Raw genomic sequence first — 16,656 nt, forward strand, 5'->3', positions numbered from 1 at the left:
ACACATGGAAAGGAGGTGTTTTAAGAGATAATGAGAGCAAACATTACACGGCGGATGGAGAGGAAAAAGATGAAGATATGCACATGAATGCAAGTGAGACAGAAACCAAACACTATGGTTATATTTATAGCTATAGAGACAGTTTCTCTCTCTTTCTAGACTGGGTGCTTTCCAAATATCAAAAAGCTTATTGACAAAAATGTAAGATAGCAGTCTTGAAACCACCACTAACACATTTGTCCTGTAAGGACACATATATTTTTTCTTTGAAGATTTACTTTCACTAAAGGTGCAGTCACAAAACAGATAATGAACACAAGTTACAGAACAGTAGCCAATAATATTTCCAGTTTAAACGCCAATTAAGCAAAAACATTTTCTGCAGTAACAGCCTATGCATTTAAACTGCATTTCCTTAAATACAGCCTTCTAAATATGGTTAGAATCAACGACAGACCCCATGTTTAACACAAAAACTGCAATAATCTGCGACATAAAGAAAACATCTGTAAAGTAGAAGTTGATGCGAGGCAGAGAAATATTTCAAAGGTTTTTGGTTTCATTATAGACAGGCTTGGCTCCAGGGTTATTATAGTTAACTAAAACTAAAACTAGAAGTAAAACAAATAATTCAGTTAACCGTAATAAAGATGAAAATGATAGTTAAAAAAACAAACAAACGAAAACTAAATAAAAACTAAAATGACTTGCAGATAAAATCTGCTTAGTTTTCGTTTTACTGTGTAGCTACTGTTCAGATTGACATCTTGAGATAACGGGCGAGTGCCAGTAGGTGGCAGCAGAGCGCATCTCTGCTTGACTTGCACTGTACGGTTTTCTAAGTAATACATGGAACTGCTTTAAGTAAATATATAAATTGGTCACTAAAGTTACAGAAAACACAACCAGATCACCGATACAATTAGTAAAAATCTGGATAATTAGAATGATTGATATTTTAAAATACATATAAAAATAGAGAGCAGTAACAAGAGGGCAGAATAACTCACTGATCCACGATGGTGAGAGACGAAATACCACATGATGTGCACAGGTAGGCACACACAGTGAATGTAATGTATACGCTGGCAGGATCAGACAGGGACGGTCGTCAGGCACTGTGTGAGTCCCAAAGACTCGTACCGATGAGTTTAAAGACATCTTGCAGCGCACACAACGGTTTTCCACCGTGGGACGAGCGTGTGCGTAAAAAGCTGAGGCGTCTACATAAAAGGACACGGTGAAGCGGGCTGAGACGAGCTGTGGAGGAGCTGAAAGTCGTCTACAGTGAGCAGGAATACTTGGCCACGACTTGTATACGGTTTCTAAATAGATGTAGTTTAATATGCATTTCCCACACATGTGTTCTCGGCCCAGCACTGCAAGGATTTACATCGGTGGGTAGTAATATACAGTATAACAGGATGTAAACAATCTCTGGCAAAGTGACAGAAGAGTCACGTCGGGTCACGTCGATGTACTGTAGTGGGTGTGTGTTAGAATAACTACACTATCTCTGTTGTTCACTGTCATTCTGCACTGTGGTTACTTTGCTGTGATTTTCCTGTCTGCCCTTTAATCTTTTTATACATATTTAAATGGACTTGGATGAGTTCATATGCAGTTTTTCACTGTCTCCTCTCACTATACGCTTGACTGCTATTGTCTTTTTGCTGCTATTCGTCTACACGCCTGTTGAAGGTAAGTCTCTACAGTATTTGTTCATTTAATGTCTTTGTGTCTGTGCTACTATGAGATATATTGTAGAGTGAGTTCAGGTAGTGTGACAGTTTTTGGCAAATAACTCTTTAGACTTTATAAATGTGTTCAAATCTTATTAAAACATTGACATAAATGCAAATGATTTGGTCACAGGCAAAGATCTGGAAAACTGTTTAAGCAGCAAAGCCTATTACCATATGGCGTTACTATAGTTACACTTACAAACAATGCAGATTAACTGGTAATCAATAAAATAGTATCTTCAGTTTACAAGCCACTAATAATCCTGATAAATACATGCTCACTAATGGAAGAAGTACTCAGTTAAGTAAGTAATCTTACATCAACATGTATTTCTTCATTATAGCCTGTGCTGTATTATTAATATGAAGTTATCACATGAATGTACTGAAGTAGAAAGTACAATATTTGCTTTTGAAATGCAGTGTAGAAGTAGAAACTAGTATAAAATGAGAATACTCAAGTAAAGTACAAGTTACTCTAAATTGTACTTTAACACATACAGTACAGTATTTAATACATATTTAATCAAATTTGATTTTGCTTTTGTTATAGCTTGCTATTATCAGAGATGTGCATGTTTTTTTATTTTTCCAGAAATTTCAGACAATCATGTTTTTCCAGCCCGAATAAACAACACGTCAATACTCTGAAGTAAAAGTTAAATGCTGATGGTTTGAAAACAGCTTTATCGTGACAACACTGTCAGTGAATAAGACATATGGTGCAGAGTAAAAGAGGTAGATAAACATAAGAAAATGATTTAAACTGTAAACACAAATATACTACAAGGCAGCATCAGAAGATTATTTTCATTATGAATTCATATGATTGGTTTATTTCTCGAATAATTCGTTTAATTTTTTGGTCTTCAACGCCCATCACTGTTTTCCAGTGCCAAAGTTGGCATTTGTAATTGCTTTTTTTGCCCAACCAAGACTTCAAACCTCCTGCTTGGGCTTTGAGATCACAGTAAAGGCAGCACTATCATGTTGGCAGATTGACATACTGCCTCTCTCCTTGAGACAGTAACGGTGGCGCAGCATTGCTGTGCCAATCAAGGTCAGAGGATGTGACTATATGACTCTCAAAACCCACTGATGGGTATCTGTGTTTCCTTGTTTGTAGAATAATAAACCAATAGGCAAATCCTGTGCTGTAGATGCATTGAGTTTGACCATTTATAGTCATAAAGTATTCATGGTACTATCTGTCCTATCTGACTTTCAACGGAAAACAGTTTGTACAGAATCGTGGTGGCATCAAAGGGGTGTATTGACGATTCTCACTGGCCGAGTTTCAATAAGCATTTTCAGCATAAGACATCCTAGACTCCTGTGCACTTTCTTCACTGATGAGTTAACCATTGACAAACAAATTCTCTATAACACCTCCAAATATTCACTGTGCAACGATATGAGCGAAAAGGAGGTGACATACATGTGACATACCAGGTGCAACATACAGCATGACCTTGTTCTCTTTTTAACATCTGTTTTGTCCTTTTTTGGTAATACATTTTACAGTTAGCTGTGTTGAAGTTTATAGTTAGAGCTGTTTGAAGCGTCAGTGAGGGACATTAAACTGGGCTTGTGGGTTTCTGTAGAAAGGCAGCAGGGTTACTGAGATTTTAAATTTGCAACCACACCTGCACAGGATGTCACACTCAAATTGAAAGGGGTCAACACCACTCTTCCTAGTTTGACAGATGTTTGTGGCCAGATTTGTACTGTTAAGAAGATTTTTTGTGCATTTCTAATCGCTCATATCAAGCATTCGGGACAGTGCAACAAAAAAGAGGTTAAGAACGAAAGGTGCTTCCAAAACATATTGTGCATCACAAATTGAGTAACATGGAGATGATACCGTTGAAAATGGTCAATATTCCCTCCATTCCTCAGGTGAGTCTCAGGTAATTGGTTCACTCCAGCCAATCACGGCCACCCTGGGCGATAGCGCCATCCTGCCGTGTCATGTGACACCCGAAATTAATGTTGCGGAACTGACAGTGGAGTGGTCGAGGCCCGACCGTCAGCCGGACCCAAGTGATCGGCTGAGCAGGGTCGACTACGTCCACCTTTACCGAGGCAACCGTGAGGTCCCTGACATGAAGATCTCATCTTACATCAGAAGGACGGAGCTGTTCACAGAGGGACTGAGACGAGGCAACATATCGCTCAAGATCATTAACGTGACGCTCACAGACGAAGGAATATACAGGTGTTTCATCCCGAAGTTAAGGAGCAGGAGTCGGGCTTCAACTGTTGAACTTGTTATCAGTGAGTTAATCTCTTAAAATATTGTGTATGGTCCAGATTAAAGTTGCAACAAAAGATTATTTTCATAATTTAAAGGTGCAATGTGTAGAATTTAGTGGAATCCAGTGGAAATAAGAAACAGTGTGTTTTCGTTACCTTAGAATGGGCTCTTTATATTTACATATCCACATAGGCAGCAGGTCCACTTCCTCAGAGCCCGCCATGTTGCACTGCTGTGTTTGTATGGTAGCCCAGAGTGGACAAACCAAGAACTGGCTCTTTTTTCACAAGTTTAGTGGCCACCGTAGGTTCTTGTAAGCCAGAGGTGTCCAAACCTTTTCATAAAGGGCCATGTGGCTGCAGGTTTTCGATCCAACCAAGCAGGAGCACACCAGGCTTGACTCATTTAATCAACTGAAATCAGTCTTCAGACAGCTAATCATGACATTGGTCTAATCTTATGTTGGTTTTTACCTGTAAATTATAATTGTGTTTTGCAGAACCAAACTCTGATCAAACCTGGACAACAGAGATGCCACTGCATCCCAGAAATCTACAAACCCAAGATCCGACAGAAGATACTTTCATTAGAGGTACGAAAATGTCAAATGCTTAAAATTTATTATAGGTTTTTAATAAAATCCCTGAATAGCAGTGATGTTGCATGTTCATATCAGTCAAGTGCAGACTGAATTATATTCTGATTTGGTGTATTCCAGTTAGTGTCGTCTTTGTTCAGATATAAAAATGAAAAAAATGTATTTCCCATCAGGTGGTCAGGCCAGTCGGAGCAGACTGAGCCTGGTTTGGGTCTTGTGCGTCTTGCTGATCTTGAGTTTTGGAATCAGAGGATACACACTTCTAGAGGAGCGTCTAAAACAAAAAAGTAAGTCAGAGTCTTTAAGTTGGTTTTGATCTATCTACAGTGTTAAGATTGAGTATTGGGAAAATCTTTTTACATGAATAATGTCAGGCTCTTTTGGGAGTCTGCGTCTACTAATTGTTTCTTTCTTTTAATTTCATGTCGTTCCAGCAACAGAAGTGTAACATGGCCGTACTTTGATGACAGGTACCTTGGTCAAAAGCTGAGATAGGATCATTATACACCGACTGTACCCGAACTGGATCATTATGGTTCTGAAGATTAAATCCAGCAACCTCTGCAGCCACAGATTGTCCCCAATATGTGAATGTTTTTAACAACACAACTTTCTAGGTAAAATGAGGTTGAATAGCATGTCCACACTGACGATGAAAACTAGCATGAACTTTTTTTCATGATCAGTTGCATTGTATGTGATTTTTAGGTGAACGTAAAGACAAAGAGTCTTTTCTAAACTGGGAATTAAACCTCAATTGATCCAGAATAACGGTTATTTCCTCTTTTCTCTTTCAAAATGATTTGCACTTGAGCCTACATCCCAAAACTGCTGCTGATATGACACAAAGTGCATTTGTTTTCAGTTTTGAATTTACATTTTGGTTTTGTAGAAATGTTCCAACTTTTTGCTTTGTTTCTTTTATAAGGAAGAAATAGATCTTAAAGAAAGGTTTAAGCCTGTACATCACTCTGTTTTTAGATTTTCAGCCTCACACTTGTTGCTTAAAAAAAGATTTATTTAATGTATTGTTTTTAAATGTTCAACTAAAAGCTGGTCTTTTATTGTCTTTAGTATAGTTTTGTTATTAACGTGACTGTGAATAAACAAGTTGTATATTGTATGTATATTGTTAGAAGCACAAAACGTTTTAACACAAAATCAGGTATTAGTGATATTAAAAACATATTAAAACATAAATTGTCTTTCTGTTGTTAAACTCTTAGTAGTTGTATGTCTCTTCCTGTGTGCACAATTCAATGCATTCTCAGCTCAGATTTTGTCTTGAATCAGAAATCAATTTGTGGAGTAAAGTTCTCATGAAATTCCACACTATGAATAAATGCAATGAATAAAAGTACTGAACATTTGCAAATCATAACAGAGTGATTACTTAATTTGTGCATGTGCTGAAGCATGTATCTAGTTCAGCTGCGTGAATCAACAATTTAAGTTCAATTTAGAGATCAGATTGTCAATTCAACTTTTTCAGCAGTCTTTCTTTTTCATCATAGACTGATGTGTTTAAGCCGTCACGTCACTAAGCAAGGTTTAGCTAACATAACCGGTTAATATCCTTTCACCAAAGCATTATAAATCTGTTAAAAGTCTTCTTCATATTCTCAGTTTATATGAATCAATACAAAACCTTGATATATCTAGTTTTTGGTGAGTGGAATCTACCTTTTTGAGGTGCTGGCAGATGATCTGTACATACATAACAGTTGTATGGTTGGATTCTGATGCAAAAAATTATATTTACATGTGACAAATTATGAAGTTGGATCAAGTGCCAACACTGATATCAGTTTCCTACTTGGAAGATATTACAGTAAAATACCATCTTTTTGTTATGAAATCTACTTCTTACCCAGCTGAGTAATCAGTTCTCACATGGAGATAAAGATTATATATAGAATTCAGATGAGAACATCAGCTGGATCACAATGTTCTTCAGAGTAACAATAATAGTCTCATTCTACATTAACTACAGTTTTTTAGTCTGTATGTTGCCATTTTAACTTGACTTCATTGTATAATCTTTCAAGTGACACAACATGTTTATGGCAAAGAGAAAACAAAGTTACTGAAAGTAAAAGTTGAGACTATGTGGAAAGTGTTTTTTCACTCCGTATTAATAACGTTTCATTTATGTAGATTCCTTCAGTCAGTGCTGAAAACATCCATTGGGGAAGCACCTTGTGGGACAACTTACAACAAAGATATATGGACTTTCATAAAAAACAACAGTATGTAAACTACAAGCTTAATGTAACATGTGGAAAAATTCAGCTCTGTGGAAAAACGGGTAGGTGAGATGGCGTTTCATAAAAACGAATTAATCATATCCTGTGTGTGTGTCCACACACATAATAAAACGGGAAATTTAAAAAATAAAACAAAACAAAAAATAACAAACACTATGTATATGTATAATATATATATATAAATAAATATATAGCTAGTATAACATATATAAAATATTATATACATTAATGCATTGAACTTTAAAATATATACAAACATAGCCCCCTTATTATTCATATTTTGCCTCAATGGCCTCTGAAGGTTCGGAAGGGGAAGGGAGTGTTCGGCCATTTCCGTCGAATCACGTGACTTCGAAGCGTTCGGCTATTTCCGTCGAATCACGTTCGGCTATTTCCGTTGAATCACGTGACTTCCGATTGTAACTTCGTCGAGAGAGGAGAAAAAAACCAAAACACGGGGCTAGCATGAAACCTCACATCACTTCAACACCACCAACATTATCATTACGTGTAGCATGTTAACTAGCAAGTGAATAACCGGGACACTAATGTTAGCTATCTAACACAACACCATGAATTTAAGGGGACTCTTTCAGGACTTCAATCCCAGGTAACGTTGGCAACCATTTACTACTTTAGCATTAGCATAGGTTAGCATGGTTAGACTTTTTTTTAACGACAAACGCCATTAAAATTGTGTCATTTAAGTGTGGATATATATACTGTATTTACTTGTTATTTGGCAGACAGTGTAAGCTTGTTAATAACTCTTAAATAAGGCATTCACGTGGACAGTAGGTAACTCATGGCTCTGCAAGGCCTGGCTAACATGCCAGCTAAACTGTCGCTTTACGGCATTTCTGCTATATTTACCAATTTATCACATGTTTTCTGTTACTATACTTCACACGAGGTGGCGAGACAACTTTTCATTTCGTTTATATTTTAAATTGCCATATAAAAGTGTAGTTACTAGCTTTATATCCTCTTTATACTCCCTTTTAAAAGACATAAAGGACAAATTCGCAGTTTTTTTTAGTGGCTAAATCTCGGTTTTTGTTATTGTACTTCCATATCAGCTCATCAGGGAAACAAAAAGGGAGTTTGATGATATAGTAGCTTAGTATAGTATAGTAGTTTTGTGTCTCTTTGTTGTAGATTTGTGTCTCTTTACAGTAGTTTTTTGTCTCTTTGTAGTAGATTTGTGTCTTTCTGTAGTATTTTGTGTCTCTGTAGTAGTTTTGTGTTGTTCTGCAGTAGATTTGTGTCTCTTTGTAGTAGTTTTGTGTTTCTTTTCAGTAGTTTCTTGTCTCTTTGTATTAATTTTGTGTTTTTCTTTAGTAGTTTTGTGTCCCTGTTTGTGTTAATCTTCTCTGTCTCTGTCTCTCTCCTCTCCTGTTGCAGTAAGTTCCTGATCTACTCGTGCCTGCTGCTGTTCTCCGTGTTGCTGTCACTGAGGCTGGATGGAGTCATCCAGTGGAGCTACTGGGCCGTGTTCACCCCAATATGGCTGTGGAAACTATTGGTCATCATCGGGGCCTCTGTGGGAACTGGAGTCTGGGCACACAACCCCCAGTACAGGTAGACGTACACAGTGTTAACAGAGCGACACCAGACCAAACCCACATTTATGTTACTTTATTTTAGTTTATTCATTTAAAAACAATTAAATAAGACACACCTTTAATATATTTTTTGGTCTTATACACCAATAAAATGCAGACAGAGGTTGGATCTCTATTAGGTTATATGTCTGTTACTACGACTACTGGTGCATTCAAATAAATCACTCTTTAATAAAAGAGGTTTTCCCTGCATGACACCGCCCAAAATAAACAGTTTTATACACTGGTGTAACTTATTAACCAGTTTTTAAAAGTATTTATTTGTTTAATACTTTATTTATTCATTTAATACTTTATTTCAAAAAATACTGTTATCATAATTTATATCATAACTAACCTCCCACTTTTAAGTCTCATACTATGATATTGAAAACTGTACTGAATACTTTTCACAGAAATATGTAATTATGATTATTTTGACTGATATTACAATTTTAGAGGGAATGATAGTATTCTCATTGAAAAACACACTAAAATGATAATGGTGTAATTTTTTTTCTGTGGAGATGTTTTCTTAAATCTGTAGAATATGACAAAAAAAGCTAGCACCACAACATTTTAATTTAAAGTTAATCACATTTTTTTTAATTTTGCTTTCCGTGTCCTCCTTTTAGAGCTGAAGGGGAGACGTGTGTGGAGTTTAAGGCCATGCTGATCGCGGTTGGGCTCCACGTTCTGCTGCTGATGTTCGAGGTGTTGGTGTGTGACCGCGTGGCGAGAGGAAACTACTTCTGGCTCCTCGTCTTCATGCCTCTCTTCTTCGTGTCGCCCGTCTCTGTAGCAGCCTGCGTCTGGGGCTTCAGACACGACCGCTCCCTCGAGGTTAGTTTGAAATAGTTCAGGTTTGTTAGTTTGTGACACAGAAAGCAGCAACATAAATACAGAAAGGTTACATATGTTTTATTTCTTTAGGTCTAAATCGAATTATCTCGCATTTTCTAGAAGAAAAAAAGATAATAATTGATATGATTGTCTTGTATTCTCTTCCTCTCTTCCTCCTCAGCTGGAGGTGTTGTGTTCAGTAAACATCCTCCAGTTCATCTTCATCGCTCTGAGGCTCGACAGGATCATCAACTGGCCCTGGCTGGTGAGATATACAAAACACACAAATCCACATCATATCATAGATCTGGATCAGAGACATTAAACGCCACCACATTTTCTTTTTTTCCACCTCTCTTCTTTTTATTGAGTTTTTAGTATAATATAATGTGTATTACAAAATAACTGCACTTGTAAAGTTGTACATGAGGTTTATAAAGTAACATAAATGAACAACAATACAACAGAATAGAAGGGAGACAAAGAAAACTAATGGAAATACGGCAACTACGAAAACAACAAAAAGGAAAGGGGGAAAATAAATAAAATTAAGTAAATAGAAATATATACATCATATTATTATTATTAGTATATAGTTATTCACAGGTCAACCAGATCAAATTAACAGTGTTTTTACGCCACCACATTTCCAAAACTTTAATTTAATTGCAAAAGTGGGCTGGTTATAAATTTAAAAAAAGAAAAATAATATCTTTTTTTATTCAACAAAAGCAGTGATTTTTAGCCCCAAAAGTAAGCACCTCATATCAGCTGTTTGGTAGATAACTCCGTTTCTTATCAAGATACATCAAAGCATTTTCTATTAAATTTATAACCACCTTTCTTTCCTGGATGGACGATATTTCACCGTACAAGTCGCTGCTGAATTGACAATTTTTGGCATCAGCGTTTTTTTTTTTTTACAGCATTGATTGTGACATCTATTGTCATCCTATACCTGGAGCACTTCTTCCTTTTACTTTGAGTTAACACAGCGCCACCTGCTGTACAGGAGTATCTAGTTTACATCACACAAAAACAAAAACGAGCATTATTAGCTTCAATTTTTAAATGTATGCATTTGTAAAGAGAATTGATCGGTGGGTTTTTGGGATTTGATTCGCTGAAACTAAACTGTGTATTAAAATTAAATCTACTAGTGCTAATAATATTGTGTGTGTGTGTGTGTGTGTGTGTGTGTGTGTGTGTGTGTGTGTGTGTGTGTGTGTGTGTGTGTGTGTGTGTAGGTGGTGTGTGTCCCACTCTGGATCCTGATGTCCTTCCTGTGCCTTGTCGTCCTGTACTACATCATCTGGTCGGTCCTCTTCCTCCGCTCCATCGACATCATTGCCGAGCAACGGCGGACTCACATCACCATGGCAATCAGCTGGATGACCATCGTGGTGCCCCTCCTCACCTTCGAGGTAAGTTGTCATTATTAAGACTTTGTTATTGTTGTGTGTTCAGAGTTCAAGCTTTGACACACAATCTTATGAGTCCTCCTTATCCAATTAGAGACGCTCGTTAACCAATTAGAGAGGAGAAAAGTTAATTACATGGTGCGTTATTATATTTCCTGTCTTTAAGCCTGAGTAACACTTTTTATTCTTATTCTATTTTAGCTTCATTTTATTTCCATTTTTAACCCTTTTAATCTTGTTTAAATTTGATTTCGCCACTTGTTGCTTGTATATCCTGTCTTGAGGCATTTTATGTTTTATTTAAACCACTTTGAATTGCCTTATTGTTGAAATATGCTATATAAATAAATTAGCCTTTGCCTTATACAGATTATAATTGCAATTACTTTAATATTAAACATTTATCCTCAAACCTGCATTTCCTCTAAATTAAATAAGGAAAGTTGGCTATAAAGCAGGTCTGCCCTCTACTGGTAGAAAACATGTACAGTCCATTTTATACACCAATTTAAACTGCATACAGGATGATCTGGTAACTATTTAAGATTCAAATGGCTTCATCATCTAAGATAAAATGAAGGGGAAAAAAATGCAAGAGTATAAACTTAAACTAGTCCCACGATGGGGAAATTTACAGTGTTACAGAAGAAATGTGGGTGGCAAAAAATAGGAAAAAGCATCAATAAAATGAACTAATAAAGAAAAATAATAGTAAAAAATATAGTTAATAAAACATTATGTACAAGAGTCTGATATTGATTGCAACTTGTAAATCTAACAATGTTTATTGGCATCATTAAAAAGGTTTTTATCCTGATTTTTAACCATTTTGTGTTTACTTGTTTAATTTTGAAGGAAGCTTCGTTTTTTGCAGCCGACATTATCCAGTAATATTTTTGTGATTTATTAAAACTCTGTCCTCTTTAATCACTTAAATCTGTATGCATTGATATAGATCACACTGTATAACACAACATGACCTCCTGTCTTCTTCTCTTCAGATCCTTCTGGTGCACAAACTAGACGGCCACAACAGTCTGAGCTACGTGTGTGTGTTCGTGCCTCTGTGGCTCTCGCTGCTGACGCTCATGGCTACAACATTTGGTCAGAAAGGAGGAAACCACTGTAAGTATTTAACGTCGGTAATGTGCTGCTGAATATTATCTCCACTGCTGGGATTTTATATTAAATATATCACAATGCTCCTTTTAATAGTATTCCTTTAATATACCCTTTGTAAAACATTTTAATTTACAGTATTTATCAACACATTTTGTATATGTTGCATTGATTCTTTGGCTCAAAATGTACTTTTTTACTCATTCTTCTATCATATAGAAAGATTTATTTGCATCATCTCTCAATTGTAGTGCAGCAACATAACTTCATTTGTTTATTGTAGATTAATCATCTGATTATCTTCTTAATAAATCAACAATTTGGGCCGATAAAATATAGAAAAGATGTGATTATCCAATATACTATTCTAGAGAAGAGCGAAAACGAGAATTAATCATTTTTGCTATTAACTAATTTATTAATTTAGAGCTGCAACGATAAGTGGATTACTATAAAATTAATTGCCAACTATTTTGACCATTTTTTTTTTGTGTGTGTATTTTTTAGTTTTTTTAAGCTTTTTTTCTGGTTTATTTAGTTTAGTTTATTTAGGTTTTGGCAATATGAAAGCTAAATTTAAACTCTGAATCAATAATAATAGAAAGACATGCTACCTCTGTTTTATCTGAGCAGCAAAGGCCCCAAATGTGTGTGTGAGGACATTTCTTTTAGCTCGGAGACCAACCAAAAATTAGCTGAAAATTTAACAATAACCTTTCGATCTCTCCTCAGGGTGGTTTGGCATCCGTAAGGACTTCTGCCACTTCCTTTTGGAGCTCCTCCCCTTCCTGCGCGAGTACGGCAACGTCTCCTACGACCTCCAACGCAGCGACGACCCCGAGGCGGCCGAAGATCTGCCCGTCCCCGAGCCGCCCCCGAAGATCGCCCCCATGTTCCACAAGAAGACGGGCGTGGTGATCACGCAGAGCCCCGGGAAATACTTCGTCCCGCCGCCTAAACTCTGCATCGACATGCCCGACTAACCAACCGCCGCAGACACACGCGTGCTGCTGTTCCTGAGTCAGGAAGCCAAACAAAAACAGCAGAGGACGTTTTGAGGGTTTTATTGTTTTTAAAACCTGCTGTCCTGTGAAGGATTTTGGGGGTCGCCTCACGTGGACTCTGCATCAGCCAGAGGTGTCAAATTAGAGCCAATGCGGTGACAGATGACCCCCCTCTCCTCCTCCTCCTCCTCCTCCTCCTCCTCCTTCCCTAAATCTATCAAACTTAGCAGACTTTGTTTTCTCACCTGCTTGGTGAAGCGTCACTGTTGCTTACTCCAAATGTTATCCTTTTTTTGGGGGGAGGAGGGTAAAAAGAAACTGAACTGACCACATCGTCTCATGATAAACATTTGAGTCGACACAACTGACAAGAGCTGGATTTTGCTCTGGACTTTTAAAATATGTTGACTCTGTAAAACAGCAGGTAGATCTCTGCTTTAGGTTCAAACGAGCGTCCATCAGAAAAAAAGAGTGACGCCCGTCCTTTTCTTCGTGTTGGGGGACCATCGGAGAAACCTCTCTAGCTTGAATTCGGGATCGGTGTAACCCTGTTGCTCCTGTTCCCATTCTGGACCATGCAGTTGGAGAAAGACGAGTGTGTGTGTGTGTGTGTGTGTACGCGCGGTTTAAAGGAAAAGTTCGGATTTTTCCTCGTCTTTGTACAACACTCATTTAAGCCTATGTGTACTTTAAATTAAGCTGCTGGTCTCTGTTTTCCTTCCTCTTCTATATCGGCCGTGAAGCGATAACACTCCCAGTGTTTCCAGATGAATTAAAGACACTGGTCCCCCCCCCCCCCCCCCGGAGCTGGTTTAAGGAGGAATCTCTTTAAACAGGGCCTTGAGGAACAATTACAGCCACGAGTAACAGCTGTAAATGTACAATCGGCACCGGAGTATTGTTTTAAAAACACTTGGAAAAAATCTTCTCCTGTCCTTTAAAAGAAAGAAGAAGAAAAAAACAGAATAATGGAAATGGCACTTTGTTAACTTCTTCCAAGAGTAGTCCTGTCTTTTTTTTTTCTTTTTGTATTCCTGATTATCATTATTATTATTATTATTATTATTTTGTAAATAACAGAAGTTGTCAAGTTAGGGACCAGAGTGGAGATGGCAGGATTTTAAAAAAAAGAGGTAAAAGGCAGACCTGGGAAAAAACAGTTTAAACAAAAACAAAAAAGGAGTCATTGTAATCATTCTCTCCCGTTTTAAGGGTTAGGATTAGTGCAAGTGATCAAGAATCATTACATAACATCAATACTTCATTAAACAAAGTTTGTAAAACACAATAGAGTCCTGTAATTGGCTTTTTTTTTTTTTCCTTTCCTCCTTTTTTTTATTATCCGAACTTCCTTCCAAACATAATCTCACAGTATGCAGCCGATACTGTACCGACTCTCTGTAGCTCCCAGTGTGGGACTCAAAGCTCATGTGTAGAATGTTGATGTGATTAAGCAGCTTTCACGTTATTCTGGTTGTTGAGAAGAAGAAAAAAAAGAAGACGATTCCTGTTTTTTGAGGAGGAAGAGGAGGGTTGGACGTGTTTTACCATCTGTGCTGCGTCTTATTTTCCAGCTACGAGACATCAAATCGTACACATATCAGCTTTGACTTGATGAAACAGCAATGAAAAAAAAAAAAGAAAGTTGAAGGTACATTTTTATTTAGATCTGATGAGTAGAGAGAGTATAACTCCTGATACCCCCCCCCCCCCATGTGTGTGTGTGTGTGTGTGTGTATGTGCACATTGCCAGATTTCCTCAAATGTATCGACGTACTCAGAAAAAAGCAAAAACATTCATCCCCATCTTCTTTTTTTTGTCTGTTTTTTTTTTTGACAGCCTGATCGCTGGATTGTCCGGCTTCCTGTGTGTAACTTTGTTTTCTACATATTGTCTTTTTTTTCTCCCCATTAAATCGGTCTGATTTACTCATTACTCTCCATTTATGCTGAAAGTTGAGCAACTCTGTTTTTCTTCTTCAGACGTCGCTTTTTCTTAAAAAAAAAAGAGTATATTTATTTTAGAAGTATATTAAGAAGAGAAAAAGATCCATTCTCAAATTGTTCTGCTTGATTTTTCAAATTTCTTCTTGTATGACCATTGATCATTGTTATTTGTGATGATGATGATGATGATGATGATGATGATGTGCATTGTACGGGACTGACACTTAAAATCTGACAAGCGTTTGCTGGATTCTCTCCGATTAAAACTCAAGAAATGCTGAAATGATCGTTTATGTTTCAAGAAGAAAACTCACAGCGACTGGTGGCCGTTATTCATCTCATTTAGGCGTCTGAAAAGTGAGCATTGGTAAAGAAATGTATCAAGATAATTTTATGTGTAGAGCATCTTTCATTCAAGAAATGCAGCTCAAAGTACTTTACAACAAAAATTACAAGTGCTTTACATTAAAGGTGGGACATAAAAGTAGCATACAACTTAAAAAAGGAACAGTAATATAAGATGGGAAATAAAAGTAGTAATAATTAAAAACAGTAAAACAATAAAGCACATAGTAAAAGTAGCTAAGAGTGTGTATATATCACTACAACTACACTGTTTTAGGTAAAGACTTTAGGCTTCTTATCAAAAGTGTTTCGTCTATCAACTAGTGATGAACATATTTCTTTTTAAAATTGAAGTTTCGGGGTATTAAACTCAGCAAACACAGTAACAGCTGGTAGTTTGCAGCTTGGAGCCAAAGCATTACAACACTTTGCTTATTTATTATAAACAGTGAAATGAAAGATTTATCTCTTTAAGTCATCTCCAATCAGGGAAGAATTTTGGTAGTCTTTGGTGTTGACTCGGTGGATTAAATGGATATATATTAATGGAGCCTCTCCCGTTTGAGATCGCCCATAAGAGAGGCGTAGACGGGCTTTGACACGGGTGTTGGTGGGGTTTGTTGAGGGGTGAAGCTGCAATGAGAGCAGAGACAGGTGAGCCGGTTTAACACACGAGTGCTGGAGGCTTATTAAACATTGAGAGTCAGAAGGTGGTTGGTCTAAAAGACATTTGTTGGTTTATCAATCACTTAATCATCAATCTTACACCTTTTTTTCAATGATGGTGGAAGTTCTTTATACACTTCTTGGAGAGGCATTTAGAGGCGGTCAAGAAGGTAACATTAAAGTCTTTTGGAAGCTTTACAATAAAATTTATATTAGGAATCTTCCACATCCTGGCCCTTTCATTATTGTTCTTACATAGATTATCTCTTGCTTGAGCTTGTATCTCTTTAAGGCCAGGAGATTTCCTTTCAGGCTGTTTACCACTTGATGCTATATTTTCATTGCTGAGTGGCCAGACATAAATCTCTTAACCAAGGAGATAAGAAAGCACAAACACTCTGAGCTAATGGACAAAGAGGTCAGTTTAATTTCCTGCACAAGCTTCCTTTGAACATCAGACAGTTCTTAGGTAATCAATTGTCTCAGGTTACATCTTGAGGGGCAAACACTGATTCACAATCTGCCGTGCGACATCTTTGTTAGGTGTTCATCAAAATTGAGCTACTTATGTTCGATGCCAAGTTGAATTATTTGTCTGAAAACTGATGCTGATATAATGAGTTACTGCAGAACGGAGTATTTGTCGAATAAAGAATCATTTCTGACCATTTCTGATAGTCTCAAATACTTGGTCACTAGGTCTAAAACAACCCCAAGAAATCCTATAAGTGATATACAATCTAACATTTACATTAAGACAATCAAATACAATTAAAAATAATAAACTTTATTGATGCATTAGTGACAATTACACACGTCTTCATGTTTTTTCTTCTTAGT

At 36.9% G+C, this 16,656-nt stretch overlaps 2 protein-coding genes across 2 annotated transcripts; both read left to right on the forward strand.

Moving 5' to 3' along the window:
- The first annotated feature begins 3,232 nt into the window (after window positions 1-3,232).
- Window positions 3,233-5,361, forward strand: LOC134006321 (CD276 antigen-like). The gene is made up of 4 exons (XM_062445406.1): window positions 3,233-4,022; window positions 4,502-4,594; window positions 4,774-4,887; window positions 5,309-5,361. The coding sequence occupies exons 1-4, from the start codon at window positions 3,851-3,853 to the stop codon at window positions 5,359-5,361; spliced, it is 432 nt and encodes a 143-aa protein (XP_062301390.1). The 5' UTR covers window positions 3,233-3,850.
- Window positions 5,362-7,313: 1,952 nt separating this feature from the next.
- tmem185 (transmembrane protein 185) lies at window positions 7,314-15,088 on the forward strand. The gene is made up of 7 exons (XM_062444967.1): window positions 7,314-7,477; window positions 8,272-8,448; window positions 9,107-9,314; window positions 9,496-9,579; window positions 10,562-10,738; window positions 11,737-11,860; window positions 12,587-15,088. Exons 1-7 carry the CDS (start codon window positions 7,440-7,442, stop codon window positions 12,835-12,837), a joined length of 1,059 nt encoding a protein of 352 aa, XP_062300951.1. The 5' UTR covers window positions 7,314-7,439; the 3' UTR covers window positions 12,838-15,088.
- Window positions 15,089-16,656: the final 1,568 nt, after the last annotated feature.

This window comes from Scomber scombrus, chromosome 23, assembly GCF_963691925.1.
Source record: "Scomber scombrus chromosome 23, fScoSco1.1, whole genome shotgun sequence".
NCBI lineage: Eukaryota > Metazoa > Chordata > Actinopteri > Scombriformes > Scombridae > Scomber > Scomber scombrus.